Source organism: Oncorhynchus nerka, linkage group LG20 (genome assembly GCF_034236695.1).
Source record: "Oncorhynchus nerka isolate Pitt River linkage group LG20, Oner_Uvic_2.0, whole genome shotgun sequence".
In the NCBI taxonomy this organism is placed as follows: Eukaryota; Metazoa; Chordata; class Actinopteri; order Salmoniformes; family Salmonidae; genus Oncorhynchus; species Oncorhynchus nerka.
In genome coordinates this window covers 39500731-39528460 of record NC_088415.1, presented here as the reverse complement: position 1 = coordinate 39528460, position 27730 = coordinate 39500731, and the positions used below count along the sequence as shown (strand labels likewise).

Sequence of the window (27730 nt, the reverse complement as noted above, 5' to 3'; positions counted from 1 at the left end):
AGGGGAAATACACTCTGGGGGCCAATCACTTCTCCTTTTCTGCTGCCTTCTCAGAGTGGAAACCAGTCTAATGTATAAATATAGGAGGGGACCACTATTCCCTTACCTTGTGGACTGGAGCCCTGTCAAGCAAATGGAAGGTCGGGGGGGAGCCATCAGGAATGCAGGAGGCCCTGCCTGTTTTGTAAAGAGGAAATACCTCTGCCTTCATAGCAATAGTAAACACACAGGTTCCCTAATATTATTAAAGGGAAACAATCATATATTTCCGCTGCACTGAAATGTCCCATGACAGGCAAGGTCAAGTTCATTGAGGCCACATGCAGTGCTACGATGATGAATGCATCATGGGAACAATAATGTGGTTCCATTGCACTTTTCCCGTTCTGACCAAGGACCATGTACCAACCCCTATCCATCCTAAGGTGCTGAGATACTAGGCAGCATCTATTACTTTTACATATCTTGAAAAAAAAAATCCTGAAGTTTGAAAATAAAATACGGTGTATACCTGTTTATAGAGTGATACAGCCACATCAGGAAACACCAATGAGGAGCTAAAAGCAGCTGATGTACAACACTGTCAGTGCTAGATCTAATCTACTGCATGTGTTTAGGCCACACATTGTATAGCCGTGCGTGTGTCCTGTTGGTGAATGCTATGAGGTGGTAAATTCAGGCAGATCAGGGCAATTCCAAGGTAACAGAGTGAGCCTTTGTTCTTCAAGTGAGTGGAAATTGTTAAAAGTAGTCCTTGTGGATAGAGTTGAATGGGTTGTTTAACTTTGCAATAATTGGTTTTGGTTTGACATACATTTTAAAGAGAAAGATCTGAGTCTCAACTTCGCTCTGTTATCGTGGGATAGCAGTTCTTTAAGAAGTGCCATGTCCTACCAATCACCATCCCCTTCTAAAGGGACTCCAATGGCACCTGAGGGGGAATCTAATGGCTGCCATCCCAGAAAGCCTGCCGCACTGACGCTTCCTAGCCATCTGCTCTCCATATGAGCAAAAAACAGGCAATTGTCTCAGAAAGGCCACCTCAATCACACTATCATTGAATGGATATGTATTAAGCATAATTATGTCAATCAATTGAATTCTGCAGTATAGAAATACTTTTCCCCGGCTCAAAACATGAGAGATAATGGTCGACATACAGTATAGAACACACTTGGTTCTATTCTCCTGAGTGGCGCAGAGGTCTAAGGCACTGCACCACAGTGCTTGAGGCATCACTACAGCCCTGGGTTCGATTCCTGGCTGTCATAGCCGGCCATGACGGGGAGACCCATGAGGCGGCGCACAATTGGCCCGGGTTAGGGGAGGGTTTGGCCGGCCGGGATTTCGGTCGCTAGTTGGACAGTGCAGCTGGCTTCCGGGTTAAGCAAGCAGTGTGTCAAGAAGCAGTGCGGCTTGGCAGGGTTGTGTTTCGCGTGGCTCTTGACTTTCACCTCTCCCGAGTCCGTAGAGGAGTTACAGCGACGGGACAAGACTGTAACTAGCAATTGGATATCACGAAAAAGGGGTAAAAGTACAAAGAAATAAATGTCTGGTAGGGTTTGGATATCATAGGTCTGTCATAGGCTTGGACCAGCCCTGGATCTGGCATCTGATGACAAATGAAAAAAGGCACAACAGTGGGCCCCTGTCAGCAGTACACTTCCTGTAAATAACCACTCCATGCATTTTACTTTATCACAGCTCTGCAAATTACCCCAGGCCCCTTCGGAGCCAACAAGAAATAGCATTATTTTATAGCACTGAGGGGGGAGAAACTTAACAGATTAAAAGAAAGAGGATTCAGAGAGAGAGAGAGAGAGAGAGAAGAGAAAAAGGGAGATGGACTAAAAAAGGTCCTTCAGGGAACAGAGTGTAAATGAAGTTCCAGGAATGACACAGGCGAGCAATGAGGCGTGGATGGAAAATATACGCTGCACATCATCGGATAGAGATGCCGGTGGAAATGGCTTCATTGAAGTGTCAGCTCTCATCCATCAATCAATCATCCGCAAGAAACAATAACGCCGCGGCTATGGGGCGGCTTTTATGGGGCTTACTCATGGGTATCGGAAACAGCACTTAAGTGTAGTTCTGACACAGGCAGGGAGAGAGAAAAACAGAGGTGAGGTGCTTGGCTTATTTCACATGCAGGTAGAACACATAAGGAAAAGAGTGGTGGGTGGGGGGAACTAAGTTGACAGTCAGTGCCCCCCTGGCAAAAAGAAATGCTTGGAACATAGAGAGAAATTATTATATCCCAAAAAGCTAAGATTCTACTCTTTGTCTATCCTGTTTTGTTATATACTGTAGAGTATACAGCCTTCCTGTAGATACGGGGTTAAATTGTTTATATACAGTGAATCAAAATAGAAGGCTATACTATAAGTGCAAGATACACATTGTCTGTGTCTTGCTCTCAGGTAATTTAAGTTTCAAGTTTCATGTTTTAATGTCACATGTACAAGTACAGCATAATGCTTTTCGTGCAAGCTCTAACCCAGGGATCATCAAGCAGATTCAGCCGCGGGCCGTTTTCTTCTTGAGCGAACGGTTGGGTGGCCGGAAAATAATTTCAAATAATTGGTAGACTGCAAATTAACCGCAAGAAGCACAAACAGATATCATTTTGGAATAAAACACAATAATTTCAACCCTGTAATACTAAAAATGACATAAGGTAGAACAAAAACAAACAATAAATACAAATACGAAATAAGAAGAACATGAGAAAGTAAGTAAGCTATATACAGGGTCGGTTCCAATACCATATCTACAATGTGCAGGGATACTGGAGTGAGAGAGGTAGACATGTATAGTGGTAAGGTGACTAAGCATCAGGATATATGATAAACAGAGTAGCAGCAGCATACATTATGATCGTATGTGTGTGTGTGTGTGTGTGTGTGTGTGTGTGTGTGTGTGTGTGTGTGTGTGTGTGTGCTGTGCGCGTGCGCGTGCGTGTGCGTGTGCGTGTGCGTGTGCGTGTGTGCCTGTGTGTGTGTGAGTAGAGTCAGAATAAATGTGTGTGCATGGTATGTGAGTGGGAGCAAATTGAGTGTGTGTGTGTTGGAATTTCAGTGTGCGTGAGTATTTAGAGTCCTGTGACTGTGCATAGAGATGGTGCAAAAGAAATACAAAATACAAGGGTCAACTCAGATAGGCCGTGTAGCCATTTTTTAAAACCTATTTAGTGGTCTTACGGCTTGGGGATAGAAGCTGTTCAGGAGCCTGTTGGTGTCGCTTGCCGTGCAGAAGCATAGAGAACAGTCTATTGCTTGGGTGATTGGAGCCTTTAAAGATTTTCTGGGCCTTCCTTTCACGCCGTCTGATACGGAGGTCCTGGATGGCAGGGAGCTAGGCCTCAGTGATGTACTGGGCACCCTCTGTAGCGCTATGCGATCGTGGGCGGTGCTGTTGTCATACCAAGCAGTGATACAGCCAGTCAAGATGCCCTCAATGGTGCAGCTATTTAATTTTTTGAGGATTTGAGGACCCACGTCAAACATTTTCAACCTCCTGAGGGGGACGAGATGCTATTGCACCTTCTTCATGACTCTGCGCGCGTTTGTGTACCCTTTTAAGTTCTTAGTGATTTGGACACTGAGGAAGTTGAAGCTCTCGCTGTCGATGTTGACAAGGGTGTGCTTTCCCCTGTTTCCTGTAGTCCACGATCAGCTACTTTGTCTTACTGACGTTGAGGGAGAGATTATTGTCCCGGCACCACACAGCCAGGTCACTGACCTCCACCCTGTAGGGTGTCGCATTGTTGCAAACTGATGATGGTGTTGAAGTCATGTGTGGTCACGCAGTCATGGGTGAACAGGGAGTACAGGATGGGACTAAGCACACACCCCTGTGGGGCCCGCGTGTTGAGGGTCAGCGTGGCGGAGGTGATGTTGCCTACCCTTACCACATGAGGTCGGCCCATCAGGAAGTCCAGGATCCAGTTGCAGAGGGAGGTGTTTAGTCCCAGAGTCCTAAGCTTGGTGAAGTGCTTGGAGGGGAAATTGGTGTTGATTGCTGAGCTGTAGTCAATGAACAGCATTTTCACATAGGTATTCCTCTTATTTGGGTGGGTGAGGGCAGTGTAGAGTGCAATTGATTGAAAACACATCCTAGTTTTTACCCAATTACTTCAAGAAAGTAAATCAAATAAACCAAACCACCGAAGAAATGAAAATCAAATGATCCTCTCCTAAAAAGCCTGCAAAGTTCACTGCATGATTCAACAAAGATCATATAATGGGAAAAAAATAAGCACATTTTTTTCATGCTCCAACAGTCGCTTTTGCCGTAACGTGCGTGTTTTGATTTCCCCAAACTGGGTCTCTTGACGGCTTCTCTGCAACATGAAACATGACATATCATCCATTATTCTGTACGTGTGCCTTGCTATCTCCGCCCGCTCCATATGGCCCCTGTTCTCTCCAGACACCCAAATCCCTTTCCTGGGGCCAGGGGCTGTTTTTGTGGGAACCATTACATTGTTCCTCTTCCTCTGAGGGACGGGGTGACGATGATGAGCAATCACAGACAGCAGCAGATTTTTCTGCCTCATATTCAACAATTGACCATGTGTCTGCTCTGTTGGCCCAATTGTTAATTCATGTAAGTTGACAATCTGGAGGGGACAATTATGAGTGACGACAGTAGTGGAATTAAAGAGAAACCAGCACTTACAGAACTAATATGGGGTTTACTTTTTGAGTAAGATATAAGGAGAAAACTATGGTACTGTAGGACAAAGAGACTGATAATACTACTACAGTAATGCATAATGCACTAAGGGAGTGCCCTCAGCTTTACTGTATTTCTCTTTATCGTTCTACTTTGGTTCAGAAAAATTTGACCTATATAGTGTGAAACTGAGAGAGTAGTTTCCTCCACCAAGACTATTTTCCTTCCAAAACTGAACCAAACCAAACTCCATGTAAAAATATAGCTGCGACCAGCAACGAACGGGGTTAACAGTATGATGGAAAGGACACCATATGCTTTGGATAACAACGGAAGCACTCTATAATGTAAGAAATATCTTCCTTGGTCGTCCTTTGTCTAAATACAAAAATCTGGAGTGAATTTGACGTACACTGTAACAAAAAGTAAGTAATTTTACAGAAGATTAACTGTATAATTTTACAGTAATTTAATTTATCTGGAAAATGAACAAATTCTCGTAAATTACAATCACCTCTTATTTAAAAACGTCCTGTTACATAATGATTTATGTTAATGATGACCAATGATGGAAATGAGCTTTTTGGGAGGGGGAATTGTAATTTGTATATTATGTAAATGTACTTATGTGTAATTCAGAGACAAAAGACATTAAGTCCACTGTAAACAAAATGTATCAACTACTGGATATTTACAGTTTTCAACAGTAATCTAGAGAAATACACTATGCAAATACATGAATGCCTGATTAAAGTAGATGTTTTAAGATTTAAATGAACTGAAACATACAGTTGAAGTCAGAAGTTTACATACACCTTAGCCGAATACATTTACACTCACAATTCCTGACATTTAATCCTAGTAAAAATTCCCAGTTTAAGGTCAGTTAGGATCACCACTTTATTTTAAGAATGTGAAATATCAGAATAATAGTACAGAGAATGATTTATTTCAGCTTTATTTCTTTCATCACATTCCCAGTGGGTAAGAAGTTTACATACACTCAATTAGTATTTGGTAGCGTTGCCTTTAAATTGTTTAACTTGGGTCAAACGTTTTGGGTAGCCTTCCATAAGCTTCCCACAATAAGTTGGGTGAATTTGGGCCCATTCCTCCTGACTGAGCTGGTGTAATTGAGTCAGGTTTGTAGGCCTCCTTGCTGGCACACACTTTTTCAGTTCTGTCCACACATTTTCTATAGGATTGAGGTCAGGGCTTTGTGATGGCCACTCCAAAACCTTGACTTTGTTGTCCTTAAGTCATTTTGCCACAACTTTGGAAGTATGCTTGAGGTCATTGTCCATTTGGAAGACCCATTTGTGACCAAGCTTTAACTTCTTGACTGATGTCTTGAGATGTTGCTTCAATATAGCCACATGATTTTCCTTCCTCATGATGCCATCTATTTTGTGAAGTGCACCAGGCCCTCTTGCAGCAAAGCACCCCCACAACATGATGCTGCCACCCCCGTGCTTCACGGTTGGGATGTTGTTCTTCGGCATGCAAGCCTCTCCCTTTTTCCTCCAAACATAACAATGGTCATTATGGCCAAACAGTTCTATTTTTGTTTCATCAGACCAGAGGACATTTCTCCAAAAAGTACGATCTTTGTCCCCATGTGCACTTGCAAACCGTAATCTGTTTTTTTTATGGCAGTTTTGGAGCAGTGGCTTCTTGCTTGCTGAGCGGCCTTTCAGGTTATATCGATATAGGACACGTTTTACTGTGGCTATAGATACTTTTGTACCTATTTCCTCCATCATCTTCACAAGGTCCTTTGCTGTTGTTCTGGGATTGATTTGCACTTTTCGCACAAAAGTACGTTCATCTTTAGGAGACAGAACGCGTCTCCTTCCTGAGCGGTATGACGTCTCAGATGAACGTGGTACCATCAGGCGTTTGGAAATTGCTCCCAAGGATGAACCAGACTTGTGGAGGTCTACAATTTTGGTCTTGGCTGATTTATTTGAATTTTCCCATGATGTCAAGCAAAGAGGCACTGAGTTTGAAGGTAGCCCTTGAAATACACCCACAGGTACACCTCCAATTGACTCAAATGATGTCAATTAGCCTATCAGAAGCTTCTAAAGCCATGACTGCTCTGGAGCAGGTTTTCATCAAGGATCTCTGTACTTTTCTCCATTCATCTTTCAGTCGATTCTGACTAGTATCCCAGTCGCTGCTGCTGAACAACATCTCCACAGCATGATGCTGCAACCACCATGCTTCACCATAGGGATGGTGCAAGGTTTTCTCCAGACGTGACGCTTGGCATTCAGGCCAAAGAGTTCAAACTTGGTTTCATCAGATCAGAGAATCTTGTTTCTCATGGTTTGAGAGTCCTTTAGGTGCCTTTTGGCAAACTCCAAGCATCCTGTCATGTGCCTGAGGAGTGGCTTCTGTCTGGCCACTCTACCATAAAGGCCTGATTGGTGGAGTGCTGCAGAGATGTTTGTCCTTCTGGAAGGTTATCCCATCTCTACAGAGGAATTCTAGAGCTCTTGGTCACCTCCCTGGTCAAGGCCCTTCTACCCAGATTGCTCAGTTTGGCCGGTCGGCTAGCTCTAGGAAGAGTCTTGGTGGTTCCAAACTTCCATTTAAGAATGATGGAGGCCACTGTGTTCTTGGGGACCTTTAATGCTGCATAAATGTTTTGGTACCCTTCCTCAGACCTGTGCCCCGACACAATCCTGTCTCGGAGCTCTACGGACAATTCCTTCAAACTTGTGGCTTGGTTTTTACTCTGACATGCTCTGTCATCTGTGGGAACCTATATAGACAGGTGTGTGCCTTTTCAAATCATGTCCAATCAATTTAATTTACCACAGCTGGACTCCAATCAAGTTGTAGAAACATCTCAAGAATGATCAATGGAAACAGGATGCACCTGAGCTCAACTTCGAGTCTCATAGCAAAGGTTCTGAATACTTATGTAAATAAGGTATTTCTGTTTTTTATTTAGAATAAATGTGCAAAAGTTTCTAAAAAGCTGTTTTTGCTTTGTCATTATGGGGTATCGTGTGGAGATTTCTGAGAATTTTTTAGAATAAGGTTGTAACATAACAAAATGTGGGAAAAGTCATGGGGCCTGAATACTTTCCGAAGGCACTATACACGGTATTACACAGCAATTTCTTAGAATTGCCTTGTGAAAATACTAACATTTTCAATTAAAGTATGGGGTTTCAGATGTAAATTAACTAGCCAATATTATACAAATACATTGTAACTTGTATTTGAATCTGAAATGTAAATGACATTTAGCTAAATGTTTAAATATTAAATAACATTAAAAGTACTGCAGTTTATTAAAATGTTTATATTACTTTCCATTATTTTAAAGAAAATCTGTCATTTTAAACAGATCTATTAATTTATGGCTTTTTTCTGTTATTTAACAAACCAATATTTCCCTCTCCTTCTGTAGAAAAACAGAATATTCTGTTAAAAAAGGGAAAATATACTGACAGTTTCATATATGGTTCATGAGGAGAAGAAGATTTTGAGCATTAGCGTTACATTATGCAAATATTTCATTGTTAATAGTTTCTTTGCTGTTTGAGATATCAATACCAAATTCAGTGTGGTTCATCTTAGGAATGACCATAATAGAGATGACAAGTTTCAATGGACACGTAAAATCTGATTTGGGATTTGTCAATAAATCTTATATTTTCTCAAACTAAGTTACATGTACCGCTTTCCGAATTTGGTGTCATTTGTTCCTGTAGTTCATGAGAAGATTTCTGAAGTATTTCTTGCATGTTAGCGTATGTGCTAATATGCATCTAACCCTCATATGTGGCCATCTTTGAATGCATCAATATGTGGCCATCTTTGAATGCATCAATGTTATTTTCTCAAACTTTTTTTATTTTTTTTATTTTACCTTTATTTAACCAGGCAAGTCAGTTAAGAACAAATTCTTATTTTCAATGTCGGCCTGGGAACAGTGGGTAACTGCCTGTTCAGGGGCAGAATGACAGATTTGTACCTTGTCAGCTCGGGGGTTTGAACTTGCAACGCTCTAACCACTAGGCTACCCTGCCGCCCCATTGTGATGAAAGAAAGACCAAATTTGATGTATAATGAGATGTAGCATGGGCCTACTGAATTTGGGCACTTATGGTTCATGAGAATAAGTTTTTCTTAGGTTTTCACAAATTTCCAAGATGGAAGAAATTCTAACCAGATGGACCTTATGGGCCCTTGAGGAAAATTTGTTCAGTATGAGGAAAGACACCAACTTCAAAGTCTAGGTCAAATGGGCGGCGGATGTGAGGGTTTAAGTGAGACTGTTTATAACAGCGCCATCTATAGGCCAATCTGTGCCAAAAAAAAACACGTTACTACTGGCCTCTCATGGGCTCTAGTTTCTGTGTGCCAAATTAGAAAAAAGTTACCAATCTATGCTTGAGTTATTTTAGCTTTTTTTTTTTTTTTTTAAAGAATAACAATAGGTTTCACAGCTTTGCTGTGATCCCTAACTTTTTACAGATGAATGTCAACATACAGTAGGCATGAAAGAACACTGGGTATTGAAATATACACTAAACTAGCTGCTGACTGAAACGCCTTCCCAGGAAAGCAAACACGATGAAATCACCATCAAAGACAGAACAGAAGTTGACATTAAAGAGGCATCAAAACCTTCAAAATTGGCTTACTACAGTACATGCAGTAGCTGATTCATTGTTAAGGAATTCTTAATGCTTTCTACGTGGATGACTATCATAATAAAATGAAAATGGAATTAAACAGCACTCAATGGCTCAATGTATTTTGAAGCAATGCACATGTGTCTTGTCAATGAAATCTTTGCTGCTTTCTAACAATAGCTTATAGCACAAAATGGTTCAATGCAAGGTCTTGTCGCAGATACAGCTTTGAGATGCGTAGCTGTACCACCTTCATAATAGTACTTGGTACAACATCCGTTACGTGGTGTGATACAGTTGAAGTCAGACGTTTACATACATTTAGGTTGGAGTCAATCAAACTAGTTTTCAACCACTCCACAAATTTCTTGTTTACAAACTATAGTTTTGGCAAGTCAGTTAGGACTTCCAAAGTTGTGGCAATTCCAGAAAATGATGTCATGGCTTTAGAAGCTTCTGATAGGCTAATTGACATCATTTGAGTCTATTGGAGGTGTACCTGTGGATGTATTTCAAGGCCTACCTTCAAACTCAGTTCCTCTTTGCTTGACATCATGGGAAAATCAAAATAAATCAGCCAAGACCTCAGAAAAAAATGTGGACCTCCACAAGTCTGGTTTATCCTTGGGAGCAATTTCCAAACATCTGAAGGTTCCACGTTCATACTGTACAAACAATAGTACGCAAGTATAAACACCATGGGACCACGTAGCCATAATACCGCTCAGGAAGGAGACGCCTTCTGTCTCCTAGAGACGAACGTACTTTGGTGCAAAAAGTGCAAATCAATCCCAGAACAACAGCAAAGGACCTTGTGAAGATGATGGAGGAAACAGGTACTAAAGTATCTATATCCACAGTAAAACAAGTCCTATATCGACAGCAAGGAGGAAGCCACTGCTCCAAAACCACCATAAAAAAAGCCAGACTACGGTTTGCAACTGCACATGGGGACAAAGATCGTACTTTTTGGAGAAATGTCCTCTGGTCTGATGAAACAAAAATATAACTGTTTGCCATAATGACCATAGTTATATTTGGAGGAAAAAGGGGGAGGCTTGCAAGCCGAAAAACAACATCCCATCCGTGAAGCACGGGGGTGGAAGCATCATGTTGTGGGGGTTCTTTGCTGCAGGAGGGACTGGTGCACTTCACAAAATAGATGGCATCACGAGGAAGGAAAATTATGTGGATATATTGAAGCAACATCTCAAGACATCAGTCAGGAAGTTAAAGCTTGGTCGCAAATGGGTCTTCCAAATGGACAGTGACCCCAAGCATACTTCCAAAGTTGTGGCAAAATGGCTTAAGGACAACAAAGTCAATGTATTGGAGTGGCCATCACAAAGCCCTGACCTCAATCTAATAGAACATTTGTGGGCAGAACTGAAAAAGCTTTTTTAGAGCAAGGAGGCCTACAAACCTGATGCCGTTACACCAGCTCTGTCAGGAGGAATGGGCCAACTAATTGTGGGAAGCTTGTGGAAGGCTACCCAAAATGTTTGACCCAAGTTAAACAATTTAAAGGCAACGCTACCAAATACTAATTGAGTGTATGTAAACTTCTGACCCACTGGGAATGTGATGAAAGAAATAAAAGCTGAAATAAATCATTCTCTGTACTATTATTCTGACATTTCACATTCTTAAAATAAAGTGGTGATCCTAACTGACCTTAAACTGGGAATTTGTACTAGGATTAAATGTCAGGAATTGTGAGTTTAAATGTAGTTGGCTAAGGTGTATGTAAACTTCCGACATCAACTGTAGTTAGCTATGCACCAGATCCCTTTATCAGCAAAAGAAAGGGATCCTGTGAGCCCCAGTGGATATTGGTCTAATAATCTCAGGGGAACTGTAGCCTTCAGTCTCAGTTATCAGACCCTGTTAGATTAGAGAAAGGGGTGCAATATCTAAACTGCATCATGTTGTGTTGTCTTAGGTCTCTCTTTATGTGGTGTTGTGGTGTCTCTCTTGTCATGATGTGTGGTTTGTCTTACTATTTGTTTTGTTTTATCCCAGCCCCCGTTCCCACAGGAGGCCTTTTGACTCTTGGTAGGCTGTCATTGTAAATAAGAATTTGTTCTTAATTGACTTACCTAGTTAAATAAAGGTCAAATATTTATTTTTAAATAAAAATAAGAACAGGACATGTCCATATACTGTATACAGTGCATTCGGAAAGTACTCAGACCCCTTGACCTTCTCCACATTTTGTTACACTAGAGCTTTATTTTCAAATTGAATAAATTCTTTATTTTCCTCATCAATCTACACACAATACCCCATAATGACAAAGTGAAAACAGGTTGACATTTTTGCAAACGTATTACAAATTTTAATAAAGAAATACCTTATTTACAAAAGTATTCAGACCCTTTGCTATGAGACTAGAAATTAAAATCAAATCAAAGTTTATTTGTCACGTGCGCTGAATACAACAGGTGTCCAGTAAAATGCTTACTTACAGGCTCTAACCAATAGTGCAAAAAAGGTATTAGGTGAACAATAGGTAGGTAAAGAAATAAAACAACAGTAAAAAGACAGGCTATATACTGTACAGCAGTGAGGCTATAGAAGTAGCAAGGCTACATACAGACACTGGTTAGTCAGGCTGATTGAGGTAGTATGTACATGTAGATATAGTTAAAATGACTATGCATATATGATGAACAGAGAGTAGCAGTAGCGTAAAAGAGGGGTTGGCGGGTGGTGGGTGGGACACAATGCCGTTAGCCAATGTGGGGGAGCACTGGTTGGTCGGCCCAATTGAGGTAGTATGTACATGAATGTATAGTTAAAGTGACTATGCCTATATGATAAACAGAGATTAGTAGCAGCGTAAAAAGAGGCGTTGGGGAGGGGGGCACACAATGCAAATAGTCTGGGTAGCCATTTGATTACCTGTTCAGGAGTCTTATGGCTTGGGGGTAAAATCTGTTGAGAAGCCTTTTTGTCCTAGACTTGGCACTCCGGTACCGCTTGCCATGCGGTAGTAGAGAGAACCGTCTATGACTTTCAGGTGCATCCTGCATCCTGTTTCCATTGTTCATCCTTGAGATGTTTCTACATCTTGACTGCATTGACTCCATTGATTGGACATGATTTGGAAAGTCACACACCTGTCTATATAAGATCCCCCACAGATGACAGTGCATGTTAGACGAAAAACCAAGCCATGAGGTCGAAGGAACTGTCCGTAGAGCGCCGTAACAGAATTGTGTTGAGGCACAGATCTGGGGAAGGGTACTAAAAAATGTCTGCAGCATTGAAGGCCCCCAAGAACACAGTGGCCTTCATCATTCTTAAATGGAAGAAGTTTGGAACCACCAAGACTCTTCCTAGAGCTGGCCGCCTGACCAAACTGAGCAGGGCCTTGGTCAGAGAGGTGACCAAGAACCCGATGGTCACTCTGACAGAGCTCCAGAGTTCCTCTGTGAAGATGGTAGAACCTTCCAGAAAGACAACCATCTCTGCTGCACTCCACCAATCAGGCCTTTATGGTAGTGTGGCAAGACGGAAGCCACTCATCAGTAAAAGGCACGAGACAACGCTTGGAGTATGCTAAAAGGCACCTAAAGGACTCTCAGAACATGATAAAGAAGATTCTCTAGTCTAATGAAACCAAGATTGAACTCTTTGGCCTGAATGCCAAGCGTCACATCTGGAGGAAACCTGGCACCATCCCTACAGTGAAGCATGGTGGTGGCAGTATCATGCTGTGGGAGTCAGGATCAAGGGAAAGATGAACAGAGAAAAGTACAGAGAGATCCTTGATGAAAACCTGCTCCAGTGCACTCAGGTCCTCAGACTGGGGTGAAGGTTCACCTTCCAATAGGACAAAAACCCTAATCACACAGCCAAGACAATGCAGGAGTGGCTTCGGGACAAGTCTTTGAATGTTGTTGAGTGGCCCAGCCACAAATCCTTCTTTAACCTGACTGCTCCCCTTCATTGGAGTGGATTTAACAAGTGACATCAATAATTGATCATAGCTTTCATCTTGATTCACCTGGTCAGTCTGTCATGGAAAGAGCAGGTGTTCTTAATGTTTTGTATACTCAGTGTATATGCTATTTCAAAATGTCAAGAAGTTCAACTGTTGACAACCTACACAAGCTCACAGAAGGTGATCTGATGGGATATTTCTGCTAGAAATGTGAATGTTGAAATCATGCACTGAAATGAAAATACTTTTTAAAAACAAATAAAAATTAGCAAGCTCCTGGAACTCCTCTGAACTATGTGGGAAAAAAGGTATGGGCCGCAACAACAACAAAAAACACTGGGAAAAATGAGAGTAATAGTCCTATATATTTGCTTGTTGTGGTGAATCCTTTACATAAAACTCTTGAGCAAGTTTAGAAAAGCAGAGCATCTTTACAAGAGCATTAGTGTGGAGTTGGAGGATTCGGCGCAACAGGAAGTGTCATCAGATGAAGTCTTCTTCCGTCCTCTCCCTCTCTGCATTGCCACGCATCTGCACCAAGTTCTCCACAGTGTTGGGGATCTGAGGGTGATGCTAAGTGAAATGCTCATTTTGCGTTTATGATTACCCATGGGCGATATGCACTAATGTGAGCTAATGCAATAGATTACACAGCATTGGCCCTGGGGAACAGACAGCAAACAGATGTGGTATACTCAAAAATAAGAACAAATATCAAAGTTTAAAGTGTTCAATGTGCTGGAGACTGTCCCTTGTAATTTAGCATTGACAGAATGCACAATTATGATGTGCTTTGTCAGTCTCCTCCTTTTCTCTCATGATTCTGATGCAGGCCAGGAACAGTCAACAATAGTGTGCTATTGTATGACACAGTGCATTCGGAAACTATTCAGACCCCATTACTTTTTCTACATTTTGTTACGATACAGCCATATTCTAAAATTGATGAGATTGAACGTTTTCGCTGAACTACACCCAATACCCCATAATTTCTGCATAGCTATTTTCAGGTCTCTCCAGAGATGTTAGATCAGGTTCAAGTCCAGGCACTGGCTGGGCCACTCAAGAACATTCAGAGACTTGTCCCGAAGCCTCTCCTGTGTTTTCTTGGTTGTGTGCTTAGGGTCATTGTCCTGTTGAAAGGTGAACCTTCGCCCCAGTCTGAGGTTCTGAGCATTCTGGGGCAGATTATCAAGGATCTCTCTGTACTTTGCTTCGTTCATCCTTCCCTCGATCCTGACTAGAATGCCAGTCCCTGCCGCTGAAAAACTTCCCCACAGCACGGTGCAAGGTTTCCTCCAGACGTGACATTTGGCATTCAGGCCAAAGAGTTCAATCTTGGTTTAATCAGACCAGAGAATCTTTTGTCTCAAGGTCAGGGTCTTTATGTAACTTTTGCAAACTGCAAGTGGGCTGTCATGTGCCTTTGACTGAGGAGTGGCTTCCATCTTCCCACTCTACCATAAAGTCCTGATTGGTGGAGTGCTGGGGAGATCGTTATCCTTCTGGAAGGTTCTCTTATCTCCACAGACAAACTCTAGAGCTCTGTCAGAGTGACCATCGGGTTCCTGGTCACCTCTCTCCCGATTGCTCAGTTTGGCTGGGCGGCCAGCTCTAGGAAGAGTCTAGGTGGTTTCAAACTTTTTCCTCTTAATGGAGGCCACTGAGTTCTTGGGGACCTTTTATTGCTGCAGACATTTTTTGGTACCCTTCCCAAGATCTGTGCCTCGATACAATCATATCTCTAAGCTCTACGGACAATTCCTCGACCTCAGGACTTGATTTTTACTCTGACATGCACTGTTAACTGTGGGACCCTATATAGAAAGATCTGTGCTTTTCCAAATCATGTCCAATCAATTGAATTTACCACAGGTGGGCTCCAATCAAGGATGATCAATGGCAACAGGATGCACCTGAGCTCAATTGAGTCTTATAGCAAAGGGTCTGACTTATGTAAATAAGGTGTTTATTTTTTAATAGAATTGTGTGTAGATTTGAGGAAAAACATTTAGTCAATTTTGGAAGACTAAACAAAATGTGGAAAAAGTCAAGGGGTCTAAATTCTTTCCGAATGCACTGTACCTCAATCTGAAGGATACAACCCATTGACTATAAGCAATGTATTACCATAGGAATACAGTGACAATTTACACAGATATGGACAGTTTAAGTTTAGTGATGGCCAAAAACAGGTGTCTTGCTTGTCCCTTTTATTACAAAATGCCAACCTGCATCAACACAAAATACTTGGGAAATGCTTATTATCAACAATATAAACCTGACAGAGACAAACCAAAGATGTGCAGCTAAGCATTCCTGCTCCAGTCTACCAGAATGTATCACCACAGCACAGAACCTCTACCTGCCTGTTGCTGGACTCTTTGTATACACTGCCCTCTGGTGTTCACCTACAGTTAAGACATTTTCCAGACATTGAATGAACCAAAGTACAGGCTTGTGGACTAAGATGTAACTGAAAATATAGCAATTTCTCAATACTTTACACAAATTTCTTAATTGTGCAAAGATGAAACGAAAGCACTATTCTCATTACAGAAATTGATTACATTTTCAAAAATTTGCACTTAAATTGCAGTGACATTTTACCAGAATGTTTTATTTCTGCTAAGACTGAAGGTCTGAGTGAATTGGGTCCCTCCACTCTCATTTACAACAACTGCCACAATTGCACTTGATATAAGTCCAAAGACCATGAAAACAAATGGAGATCACAACATTGAAAAGTACAAACTGAAAAAACAAAAACCAAAGCTTGTATGACATGGCAACAATTTATTAGGCTTACGTAAGCCAAAACGGGGAAATCATATCAAGTACAGTATAGGCAGACATAGCATTGTTGCATTAGTAATTTCAACCAAACAGGTCAAATCCAGAATCTGTCACAAGAACTACTGAATACATGAACCAAACTTAAAATGTTAATAACTTAACCCCATGCGAATAATGACAGCAGGACAGGGGGAAATCAGTACATTTTGGCTCCTCGTCTATTACCAGTGATCAGACATGACAAATATTTTAGATTGACAAGTTGTTTCAAAGGTTATATAACACAGGAAGGTGATAGGCCTATAGTAACACTTGAAAAGCCACCTGTAGACTTTTTCAAAGTGAAAAAAATAACACTACTCGCTATGCCCCACGTCATTAACTATTATATTGTAATTGTCGTACAAATCTTAAACGGTATATTTAACATTTTACATGTAAAAACCAAAACAACTGTAACAGAAATAAATAAAACGCCCCCCAAAAAAATGATAACAGCAGTCTGATGTATCCACATTGCTTGAAATTAATCGCAGAGCTTCCTAGATAATGTGCATTACATTTGTAATAGTGAATGCAAAAAAATGAAATTGAGTTGTATCAGAGCCCAAAATCGAGGTCTGAAACCTGAGACTGTTTTTTTCACTTCTTCACAGTGTATAATGTTTTAAGCTATTCCTTCAGTGAGCCTTCCGCTAGGCTCTTCCTGACTTGCATACAGTACCAACAAATAGTAGACCAGAGCTTCAGAGAAACCAGTGACAAAGCAGGCAGCCAAGTTAACAAAACCCGTTGCAAAAGACCCAGTAACAATCTAAATCCTGCATAACATGAGCATACTTTTTTTTTCTACACAAAAAAGTAGAATCCCTCAAGAATTCTGTTGATATTTGGTCCACGTTTTAGAAGTTGGTTTTGAGGAATCTATAGAAGGAAAAGAACGAGCAGGCTTCTTATGTACATTTCACAGAATATCTGGTAACAGGCTTCAGGCCCTGGTCATAATGTCCATCCAGCGAAACTACTACAGTGGCACATCAGACGTTCTACTCTTAACTCTCCCAAAAAACGCATTGGCTCAATAGTAGACATGATAGCTACAGCAGCTTCATATCATCACAGAAACAACTGACGACTTGAGCGTCAACAGTCTCTAAACTGACTTTGAGGTAACATATGTCAACATACAGCTTGTTTTGTAAACAAAGACGTCAAGCTGTATGCCAGATAAAACCCTACATCAGTGCTTTGACAGATACATAGCCCTTTGATTGCTGACATACAATCAGACAGAGCAGCATATTAACAAAAGAAAAAACTGTAATTTATCCTCTGAACACTTAAAATAAATGTTTTGTCTAGTGCAACCATACCAATATGATATTCAAACAGTCGTTCTTCAATACATACAAACTGTAAACTCGGTCGGCATTGGATAGAGGTGTATCCACAGATCACAGTTGGGCTGAGTTAAGCCTTCCCCACCAGGTAAGCTCTCAAAAGAAGATGGTGGCAGCAGGAAGTTCTCAGGGTACTTCAAACCTACGGAAGGCGATAAAATATATTCTATTCATCCGAACACAAAACTTAAGACGAGCATAGTTACTTACGCGGCCGGTGAAGTCAACCAAAATAATAGCCTACCATTAGAACAGCTAAGTACTTTTGTCAGGGGGTCCACTGTGTTCACTACTGATGGGTCTGGAATAGGCTCTCCTCTGTAGCATACTAGCTGGGTAGGGTGATGGCCTACCTCCTAGGAAGAGGAGAAGGACAATCTTAGGAGTAGCCCCAAAGCAATAGTTTGATATAAATCTTAATAGTGACAATATGAACATAGCCATTCAACTCGAAGGAACCCTGTGACATTTTCAACTACACTAACATGGTATGAATGAATTTCACATGTATAGAAAATATCAAGATTTTAGCTCATACCTCTTGGGTTGGTCAGCACTCCGTGACTGGGGTTAGCCACAGTGGGGTGGTAGAGGGAGGCCAGGTCACTGGGGCTGTAGGAGCGGAGGATGTTGATCATATTCCAGTCAGTCTCCATGCTGCTGCTGCTTGCAGCGGCTGGAGGATTGGACGCTTTGACCGGGGCATAGGCCTGAGGCCTGTTGTTAGAGAGAGAGGTTCCTTGTGACGAAAAGGAGTTTTTCACTTGGGGTCTCCCGGAGTTCAGCAGTCTGTTGTACTCGGTCCTAAAGCTAGACGTCTCTACAGTGTCCGTTTCCCTTCCGGGAAGCCCGGAGTACCTTGGTCTCTTGCAGGAGGGTTCACCACCAAAGTCCATCGAGGGCAGACTACCGAACCGGCTGGAGAGGCACAGCTTAGCAGTGTCGGAGGGCCATACCACGCCGTTCCAATTTCTGCCTGGGCCACTTCTTACACTCTGTCCGCTCGCCCCTCTGCTGTCCGATGGGCTCTGCCTTGGTCTGTCCACCACTACAGACCTGTTATCTTTTGTACCTTTGGTGTTGGATTGTTCAGCTGGCTCTGTAAACCTGGACTGGCCCTGACTGGTGCGATGCTCAATCATCATCCTGTACCGCCGAGTGTCCAGGGCTGTCTCCCTCTGTGGTGGTTCGCTGGTCTGGGACTGTTTGGGCCCATGAGGAGAGGCAGTAGGGTGAGTCTTCTCGGCAGATTTTCCAGGAGGCTGTGGAGTTGGGGATTTGGTCCGCCGAGGGTGTCTCCTGTCAATAGGAGGCAGCGGGAGGACATCTTTTCCCTCTAGGGCAGGGGGGCAGCCAGTGTAACGCTTCTGTTTAAGACTTCTGTTCTTCTTGATCATTTCCAACTTCTCCTTGTGAACCAGCTTCTTGTGCATGAGCAGGACCTCTGGGTACAGAGTGCTAAAGGCACAGGACGAACAGACATTTGAAATCAATGCGTTCCTTGGTATTAGGGTGGCAGAGACAGAAAGTGACACTTTTAAGGACAAATTTAACGGAGCCTCAAAGCCCTTGTCTATCTCCTTTCCTTCCATCTTCGGGTTAATAAGTACAGGGAATTTTATGTGCGCATCATCAGCAGAAGAGTAAGCAGCCGTAGTAATCAATTTCCCATACTCAGCATTCACTTGAGCAAGCGGGCCGTCAAGCTTGCCACCGATGTTATTAAATCTATCATCTGGTTTTACATTGGCACAAGGTTTGGTTGCTAGTTTGACATTGGGAGTCTGCCATAGTTTGGACCTGTTGGGGACCCGTTTATCTTCTCGGTTTCTGGGGAATTCTTTCAAAATGGGAGATGGCCCAGAAACCACAGGCTTATTAGGGATGTCAGTGTATGGTTTGTCCTTGTGACGTCGATCCAAGTGATATCTCAGTGAGGTCTTCTGGGCTGCAGCATAGTCACAGTATACACATTTGTATGGCTTTTCACCTGAAAATACATTTAATAACATTAGCATATGTATGGACCAAACAACAGCAAATAGTCTTCAGATTGCTAAAATAAATTTCATTCAGCACACAAGCAAGCCAATCCAACTTAATGTTAACCTTAAAGCCAAATACAGGCTATACATCTCAACTTGCAATTGTGCAGCCTGTTTCTTAATCATAATCAGGCTTCCCAGTATTATATAAGGTTTACCTGTATGCGTCCTGAGGTGAATGTTGAGGTAATAGCTGGAACGGAAGGTCTTGCCACAATAACTACATTCCCTGGAGGACACAAGATGTTTCACCTTCATTCGATCAAAGCCATCTTCACTTTTATCTGTGGAGGCAAAAACAGGAGATTAGTCATGTGAAGAAACCAAATAGCCTACTTACAAAAACTTGTGAAGCAAGTGCATTTGCATAGTCGACAAATGAACAGCAGAGGGAGCCATTGTAAACAAATGGCAATTTCAATAAATGAACCTTTGCGTAACATTAAGTTGATGCATACCTGAATAGAAAGCATATCCCGGTGCTCCCACCTCTAACCCATCTTCAGACCCCTCCTCTCTGGGGGACCCTGCTCTGGAGAGCTTTCCATCAATGGAGGCGGTGGGGCTCTCCCCCTCACCCCTCTCCCTCTTGTGCACCCTGGAGTGGAGAACAAGCTGGTGGTACGTCCTGAACGCCCTCCCGCAGTCCTCGCAGCGGGTCGGCTTATCATTTCGACTTGACTTCTGATCAGGCTCCGGGGACGGAGTCTCGTCTGCAGTCTGTCTGGATTTCAGATCCCCATCGATGTTTTCCTTAACCCCCTTGTCGTCACCTCCTTGGCCTTCTGACCAGATGTGTGTCAGTTCCTTATCTGAGCCAGAGTCCTCGTTGTCAGAGCTGTTGTTTTGACTTAGGCCTACGTCTTTAGCCACACTTGGACCAACTGCTACCTTTCCCTTGGTGGCAAGTTGCCAGGCCTGGTAAGTGTTGAAAGGGTCTAGTTGGGCTATCCACTTGGAGGATCTCTCTGGTGTCGTACTACTTTTCTCAGATATGGGGCGAAGGTTGAGGCCCCGTAAAAAACCTTCTTGAATAAGGGAATCTTCCCGTCTATCATTTTCTCTGTCTTCTTCAGCCTCTGGTTCTTTACGATGTACTTTACTGTGTTCCACCAAACTGTCTTTATCGGGGAAAAAGAATCCACAGGTAAAGCACATTTTGTAAGGCGTGATTACAGGCTCTGAGACTTGGTCTTGGATGACTTCATTGATAATAATTGGACCGTCCAGGTTCTGCTGGGCCTTTGTCTTATGGAACCTGATATGGTTCCTGAGAAACCAGGGTTCCTTGAACCGCCGGCCACAAAGGTTACAGTGAAAAGTGAAACAGTCCTTGTGCGTCCGCATGTGGCTCTCCAGCTCGCTGGTGTCCTCTGTGGTCCGATCACACACAACACAGCTAAACACCCCCACCTCCTTTACAGATGGCAAGCTGGGTTTGGACCTGGCCCTTTCACCTGGGATCAAGTACTCTGCCTCCACACACAAAACGGCAGGTTCAAACAACGTTGTGGGGTGCTGGGTCAGGACGTGTGGGCCCAGGTCATCTTGGTGTGTGAAAGTCTGGTCACAAAACATGCAGTCCAGGGCTTCCAGCAGGCTTTCCTCGGGCTGAGGCTCAGCCTTGTCAACGATGTTACAGTGAGGGGTCATGCTGGAGCCAGCCCCTGGCGTGCTAGCACCACTACTAATGATTAGACTGTCTTGTCCAAGTCCATCTGGACTTTCCACATATGGCAACAACAGGTGAGTTGGCATTTCCTCCTCAAAAGTTATGCAAATGATCTATATACTTGAGTATTTCCTTAGTCAAGGAGTTACTGGATGAAGTTGCTTAATATCATTGTGGAAGACCGGCGAAGTTAGGTCTTAAGTAGATTCCTGTAGAAAAAAACAGGGGGAAACTAGTTGATCATCATGGCAAGGTGAATTGGCCTAAGAATGCTAAAAGGCACCAAGATGACTCAAATAAAACAGAAGTTGAGTTCTCATATTGAAACTAGATAACTATATACATTTCCTAGTATTATAAACTAGTGTGAAGAATGAATAATCTTGCTGCACATGGCTATTCGACAGTTTGCTATTACTGCAAAGATACTAAACATGCCTGGCAAAGCCTTGGCTTGGTTATATCTTTTTAGCAGTTGGATAAAATGTGGAATAACTGGATAAACTAGTTCATACAAGATGAGATATTTATAATGACGACATTGCATAAAGAGTTTGATAGTATCTATAAAAAAAAAACTGGTAAATTTATTTGTAATTTATTTATATCAAAACGTTCCTATTTTAGTTTCCACTTCTGAGTAAATGTATTCTGTCCTAGCAGAATATGTTCATTCTTTGTTCAACAAGCCAGTGTTGGCAATCAGTTAAAGTTGTACACAGTTTCATAAGGAAGTTACAAGGAAGTTACAAGTGTCATCCTCCATGATGAGAAAACACTCAACCTAAAAATATGAGGCTTCTCTCTATGAACCACCCCAGTCAGCCACCTATTTTTTTTTAAATAAATAAAAGTTATTTCTAGTCTATTTAATCAAACAGGTCCCCAATTTGTTCTCGAACGATTATTGTTAGCAACGTGATAAAACAAATGATGCACTGGTCGAGTTAATCCAACGGTTATGAATCTGTAATGCATGCCAAATTTAATGGCTAATAGGTGAAGTTTTATAGCTATAACTATTCATGTCACACACAAAAAGATAAATCGTGCATATCATGGATTTTCTATTGGAGACACATTTGCTATTATTCAATAACACAGACAAAAGTTAACACTTTTGTAACTCGGTGTGCTAGTTATACGGCTAAACTACATCCTGTTTACTAGCACTAGCTAGTTAAATTAACGTCTGCTAACCACCCAGATTATTTGAAGTATTGGGACAGCGGTTTCCTATCAAACATTGCAAAATTCAACTAGTTGGATAAAATAGCTGGCTAACGTTACCTAGCTAAACACGCTAGTTCCTAATTTAGCAGGAGCAAAGTCAAAGACATCGCTAACAATTTCTGGACTCAGACATAGCTAATAAAACAGTCATCCAAATTAACCATCATTTGAGTTCATCTTCAGAAATACTTAAAATAGCGAACAATCGATACTGGTACACTGATTGTTGTTTGTTTCAGATAAAACTGTAACACGAAAACTCACCAATATCTACCAATTCGGTCTTTCCAGGTAAACTTTCGATTAATCGAAAATAGTTATCCAGCTAATTGTGACATAAACTGCGTGTTATGTCCTCTCGCCAAACGATGTTCAAGAATAGTAGCTACTATAGTCACCTTGCTGCAAATGTTTTGTCGGTCATATTGTTCTTTTTCGACGCTTGCATCTTCACCGTGCAGCTGTTGAATTCTGAAGCGCGTTCTTAACGAATCCGGTAGCGCGTGCACGTCACAGCCCCCAAAAGCGAGACAGGGACAGTCACGTGATCGAAACTTTTGATTAAGTAAATTATTCTAATCGAAAGAATAAACGAAAGTTGAATATGCTATTTCGCAAGGTCTCCGCTGCCTTGTGGGACGCACAAATGGGACGCACAAAAATGTATCTCTTATGAAAGCAAGGTTACAGAATGTCTGTAGATATATTAGGCCTGTCCTACAAAAGACGAGAACAAATGTAATCACTGCAATGGCGTTTGTGTCACGGGATGATTAGTCAGCTATCGATTTGGTCTGAGAGAGGGTAGGCCTAGATAAGATAATTAATTGGTTAGTGTGACTATTCTGTATAAGACAGATGTATGGGCTAGTACACATTTGATTTTATCCTACATCATTTCCATTTGAGACCGCCTCAGTTAGTTAGCAACTATGCCTAAATAAATTAGCAATGTTTTAGCAACTCTTTGTGCTAAGCAAAATTTTCAACGCCATGTTGACTACCTTTACACTCCACTCCCATTGCAACAGAACAGAGCACCATTTGGGGAGGGGGGATGGGGACCTAAAACTCAGCTACGTGTGGGATTATGTACTATGCAGGAGCAGGTCATTGTGCTTTTCAAGCATTGAATGATAGCCCTTGTGACATTAGTTTGAATGTTTAGCTCAAAGGAATAAGTGGTTTATAATTAAGCAATAAGGCCAGAGTGGTAAATGGCCAAAATAGTGGTAAATGGCCAAAATACCACAGCTACGGGCTGTTCTTAGGCATGATGCAATGTGGAGTGCCTGGATACAGCCCTAATCTGTGGTATATTGGCCATAAACCACAGACCCCCGAGGTGCCTTATTGCTATTATAAACTGGTTACCAACATAAATATAACAGTAAACAAGTATTTCTTCATCATACTAGTGGTATATTGTCTGATATACCACAGCTTTCAACCAATCAGCCAGCATCCAGGATCCAAACAAACCAGTTTATCATCCATAACATGCCACAGCCTACTACAGTACAACCAATAAATACACCTACGGGATCTACCGAATGGAAAATTAAATGAATATCCATTCAAGCTATAAAAAGTGGATGAATGTATTTACTCCAAGAGAGTGTAAAGTTGAGCACAATACTTTATTCTTTCTTAGTACAGCTGATCACCTTTCCGCTTCTTTTCATCAGAGTACTTGCATGTCAAAGCAACAGCTTCTCCCCCCCCACACCAGCTCCTCTGACAGCTGGCAGTAGCATAGATCTCACTGTGGTTCTACTCTCAATCATTATGCCATTGACTACTCCAAAAAAATCTATTCACAATTTGCTTTTTTTCACATAAATGATGTACTAATCCTACTTTACCTCATGAATAGGTAAACTCGCCCTTTTGGATTTTGTGAGGGCTCAAGAAAGTCAGGAAACCTAACTAATAACAATCATATTGTCTTTGGATGTTGGATGTTAACCCCACCCCACCCAACCCCTCCTCCTTCTACTATCATAGATAAACAACATTTGAGTGATTAAGGTTCTATGTTACGGTTTTGTTAGTTTCAGATACTTTGACTTGATGATTAATGAACAAAGATATGTAGACCTTTTACTTGCTTCCCTGGTTAGAAACACATATTAAATCAAATAATTATATATAATAAAACAATTATAGGATCTCTATGTTTTACATTAGCATGATACTGTCCACAAAATAGACATTGAGATGAACATTTTCAATGAAGAAAGCATTCATCACACCCTCCTAAACCATTTGAATTTTTTCTCCCTATTCTGAATGGTTTAAGGAATACATCACAGTGCAGTAGTCATTGGGAGAGAAACCCATCCCCAGCTGTCAAGGGTGATGAAGAACAGTGAACAAATCCACATCGACCGCTGTCAGCAGGCATTTGCCAAAACATCTCCAGCAACTGGCTGGAACATTGCCATGGATCTCCACCCAGCCTGCATGATGAACACAGAAAGAAGACAGAACACACGTTGGGTGATAGTGTGGAGAACAACCACAGCCAATTGGGACATGTCCAACTCCAGCTGTTGTCTACAGAGCCCGTTAAGTCCCCAGGATATGTACTCTGAGTGACACCATTTTGATGTCTCAAAAGTCCACCAGGCTTGTGTCAGAAACTTTAATTTAGGCTACGTAACACAGCTATGTCAGAATGAAAACCTATTGAGGGGAAAAAAATCCACAGAGCAGTCATTTCATGCCACATGAATATTGTGTCTTAACAGCCAAATAGATTTTAGATTACGTTTTAAAAAAAAAAATTTATCACTGTTTCATGTGATCATTGCTTTGTCTATCTGACCTATGCAAATGTCTTGATCTGAACATATGGCTAAGGAGGGTAATTCTATTCTATCCTTCACCAACAGGTTGCTTATTGTTGAATGAAGTGTCAATACTGTACCTTTCTTTAACTTTAGTTGTATGAAACAACATTAGGGAGTTGCTTGCTCTTTTTTAGCCTTTTTTGTAATATCCTTGTTGAATCCTGAGTTCCTGTCATACAAATAAGTCTAGAATGTTAATCAAAGGCACCACGTCACGTGACACGCACTGTGTCCTCCCGCTCATTCCCATTGTTCCCTAGCCACAAAGGCTTTGTGAAAACCTAGCAATCTGGAAAGGCAGTATTATGTCTGAGAATCATTTAACGGTCTCAACATGAAATAGCGTTTGGTCCTGGTGCAAAACTTGGCGCTTTACGAGTTGTATTGTCCAATGATCCTAACAGAAGAGATATACCAAGCATAAAAAGTTGCTCTCTTTAGTCAATCATTTAGGGAACACAATAGAGCACACTGTCTGCCTCTGACTTGAGTTGCAAAACATCCTATTGGCAAAATTAAAGAAATTATAAACATTGTTTTTATCTACAGACATTTAGAATAGAATAGACTAGGATAACCTCAATTTTCCATTTATTGTTATATTTCAAGTCATTGGTACAATTTTGGAGCTAATATCAGCCTCTATTTGACAAAATAAGAAAACAAAACTAATTGAATTGTAGACTTGGTGAGAGGGGTGTGTATAGAAAAACTTTCAGCATATTAGCAAAACAAAGAATGATTTTGTATTCAGTTCACAGCACTTATATGTGATGAGGGATGGGTGCATGGGTGAGGTCCCGCTAACAGGCTATGCATGTAGAATTGTTTTTGTCTGCATGTGCCAGGAGCAGCTGACTGCATTGTTCCCTTCCAGGCTCAGGGATCAGCTTCCTTTATGATCATACCGATGCCGGATCTTAATTGGATCACCCTGTTGCAGGAGAACTTTACTGCAATGCGGGAAGTGTAAAACTTGTAGTGTATTTGAGGTTTAAAAAGGCTTCTGAAGTTTGTAAATTTCCCATGGGAAAATAGATCAACCCCTACAAAAAAACTCCATTAATTAAAATCCACATAATAATTCACATTTCTTGTTGTTGCAGGATTATTGTCCTTGTTTAGCAAATTGTCTCAAATGAAGATCCTACATCTGTAGTGTTGCTCCATCTGAAAGACACTGATAATACTGTAAATAATCCCTCTGCTTACCCAGACAGTCATGATCAGTTCTCTATAGCTGTTTTCATCATACATTTTAAGCCTATCAGAAGGATAATTATATTTACAGCATAAGGTACGAGAGTTGTAGTTTGGTATTCTAAACTGGTCAAGATGAGTCATATTAGTTGTAGTTTAGGGCTCCTGAGTGGCGCAGTGGTCTGAGGCACTGGATCTCAGTGCTAGAGGCATCACTACTGACCCTGGTTCAATTCCAGGCTGTATCACAACTGGCTGTGATTGGGAGTCCCATAGGGCGACGTGCAATTGGCCCAGCATCTTCCGGGTTAGGGTTTGGCAGTGGTAGGCCGTCATTGTAAATAAGGATTTGTTCTTAACTGACTTGCCTAGTTAAATAAAGTTTGAATAAAAAATAGTATTCTGCTCGTTAGAGAATAGTTTTATTGTGTTAACTGCCCTCTTGTGGAAGAAATGTTAATGTATTAATGGATTGGCTGTTCAGGAAATACAATTACTATTTCCTGTATTGCTGTAAACACCCCAAACACATTATGAATGCTATGTATGTTATCTTCATGGAAATACAGACCTTGAATTGATCACTTTAGATCTTCAAAGACAGAAAAAATGCCATATGGTATATGTCAAAGAGGATGCATCCCATAGATTTACACTATTAAATATTGGGGAAATTATCACACATAAGGTCAACAGCAATCTAAACAATGTTGTTAGCCATGTCCTCCCAGTTCTCTCAAACCAGGAAGATCAGTGACTCAACTCAAAAGACTGTGACAATACCACACCCTCCAGTGCCATACTAGGGCTCCCGAGTGGCGCAGCGGTCTAAGACACTGCATCTCAGTGCTAGAGGCGACACTACAGACCCTGGTTTGATCCCGGGCTGTACCACAACCGGCCGTGATTGGGAGTCCCATAGGGTGATGCACAATTGGCCCAGCGTCATCTGGGTTTGGTTTGGGTAGGCAGTCGTAAAATAAGAATTTGTTCGTAACTGATTAACTAGTTAAGTAAACAATAAAATAAAAAACTATATAGAGCAACTCTGTGCATCTAAGTCTGAAAACTATACATCCACATTATAATAAATAATATATGCCATTTAGCGCACTTATCCAAAGTGACTTACAGTCAGTCATATGTGTGTGCATGTACATACAGGAATGCAATGGCCTGCTGATATAAACTCTTGACAATACAGTATATTATCAATCGATATTGCTATTAACCTTCTATTAG

General features: G+C 41.5%; 1 protein-coding gene across 2 annotated transcripts; it reads right to left on the bottom strand.

The window, feature by feature from the left end:
- Nucleotides 1–15485: 15485 nt before the first annotated feature.
- On the bottom strand, nt 15486–22937 carry LOC115102488 (zinc finger protein 217-like). 2 transcript variants are annotated; one of them, XM_029622495.2, is made up of 6 exons: nt 22832–22937; nt 19987–21409; nt 19687–19812; nt 18022–19473; nt 17728–17839; nt 15486–17625 (listed from the first exon to the last, which is right to left on the bottom strand). In XM_029622495.2, the coding sequence occupies exons 2-5, from the start codon at nt 21284–21286 to the stop codon at nt 17739–17741; spliced, it is 2979 nt and encodes a 992-aa protein (XP_029478355.2). In that variant the 5' UTR covers nt 21287–21409; nt 22832–22937; the 3' UTR covers nt 15486–17625; nt 17728–17738. The 2 variants fall into 2 exon arrangements, with proteins under 2 accessions (XP_029478355.2, XP_029478354.2); XM_029622494.2 differs by having other exon boundaries at nt 22698–22917.
- Nucleotides 22938–27730: the final 4793 nt, after the last annotated feature.

Coding starts and splice junctions, on each gene's coding strand:
- LOC115102488 (XM_029622495.2), bottom strand. CDS start 21,286: ATGCCAACTCACCTGTTGTTGCCATATGTGGAAAGTCCAGATGGACTT. Junction 19,813..19,986: donor GGGATATGCTTTCTATTCAG/GTATGCATCAAC, acceptor TTGCCTCCACAG/ATAAAAGTGAAGATGGCTTT. Junction 19,474..19,686: donor TCACCTCAGGACGCATACAG/GTAAACCTTATA, acceptor ATGTATTTTCAG/GTGAAAAGCCATACAAATGT.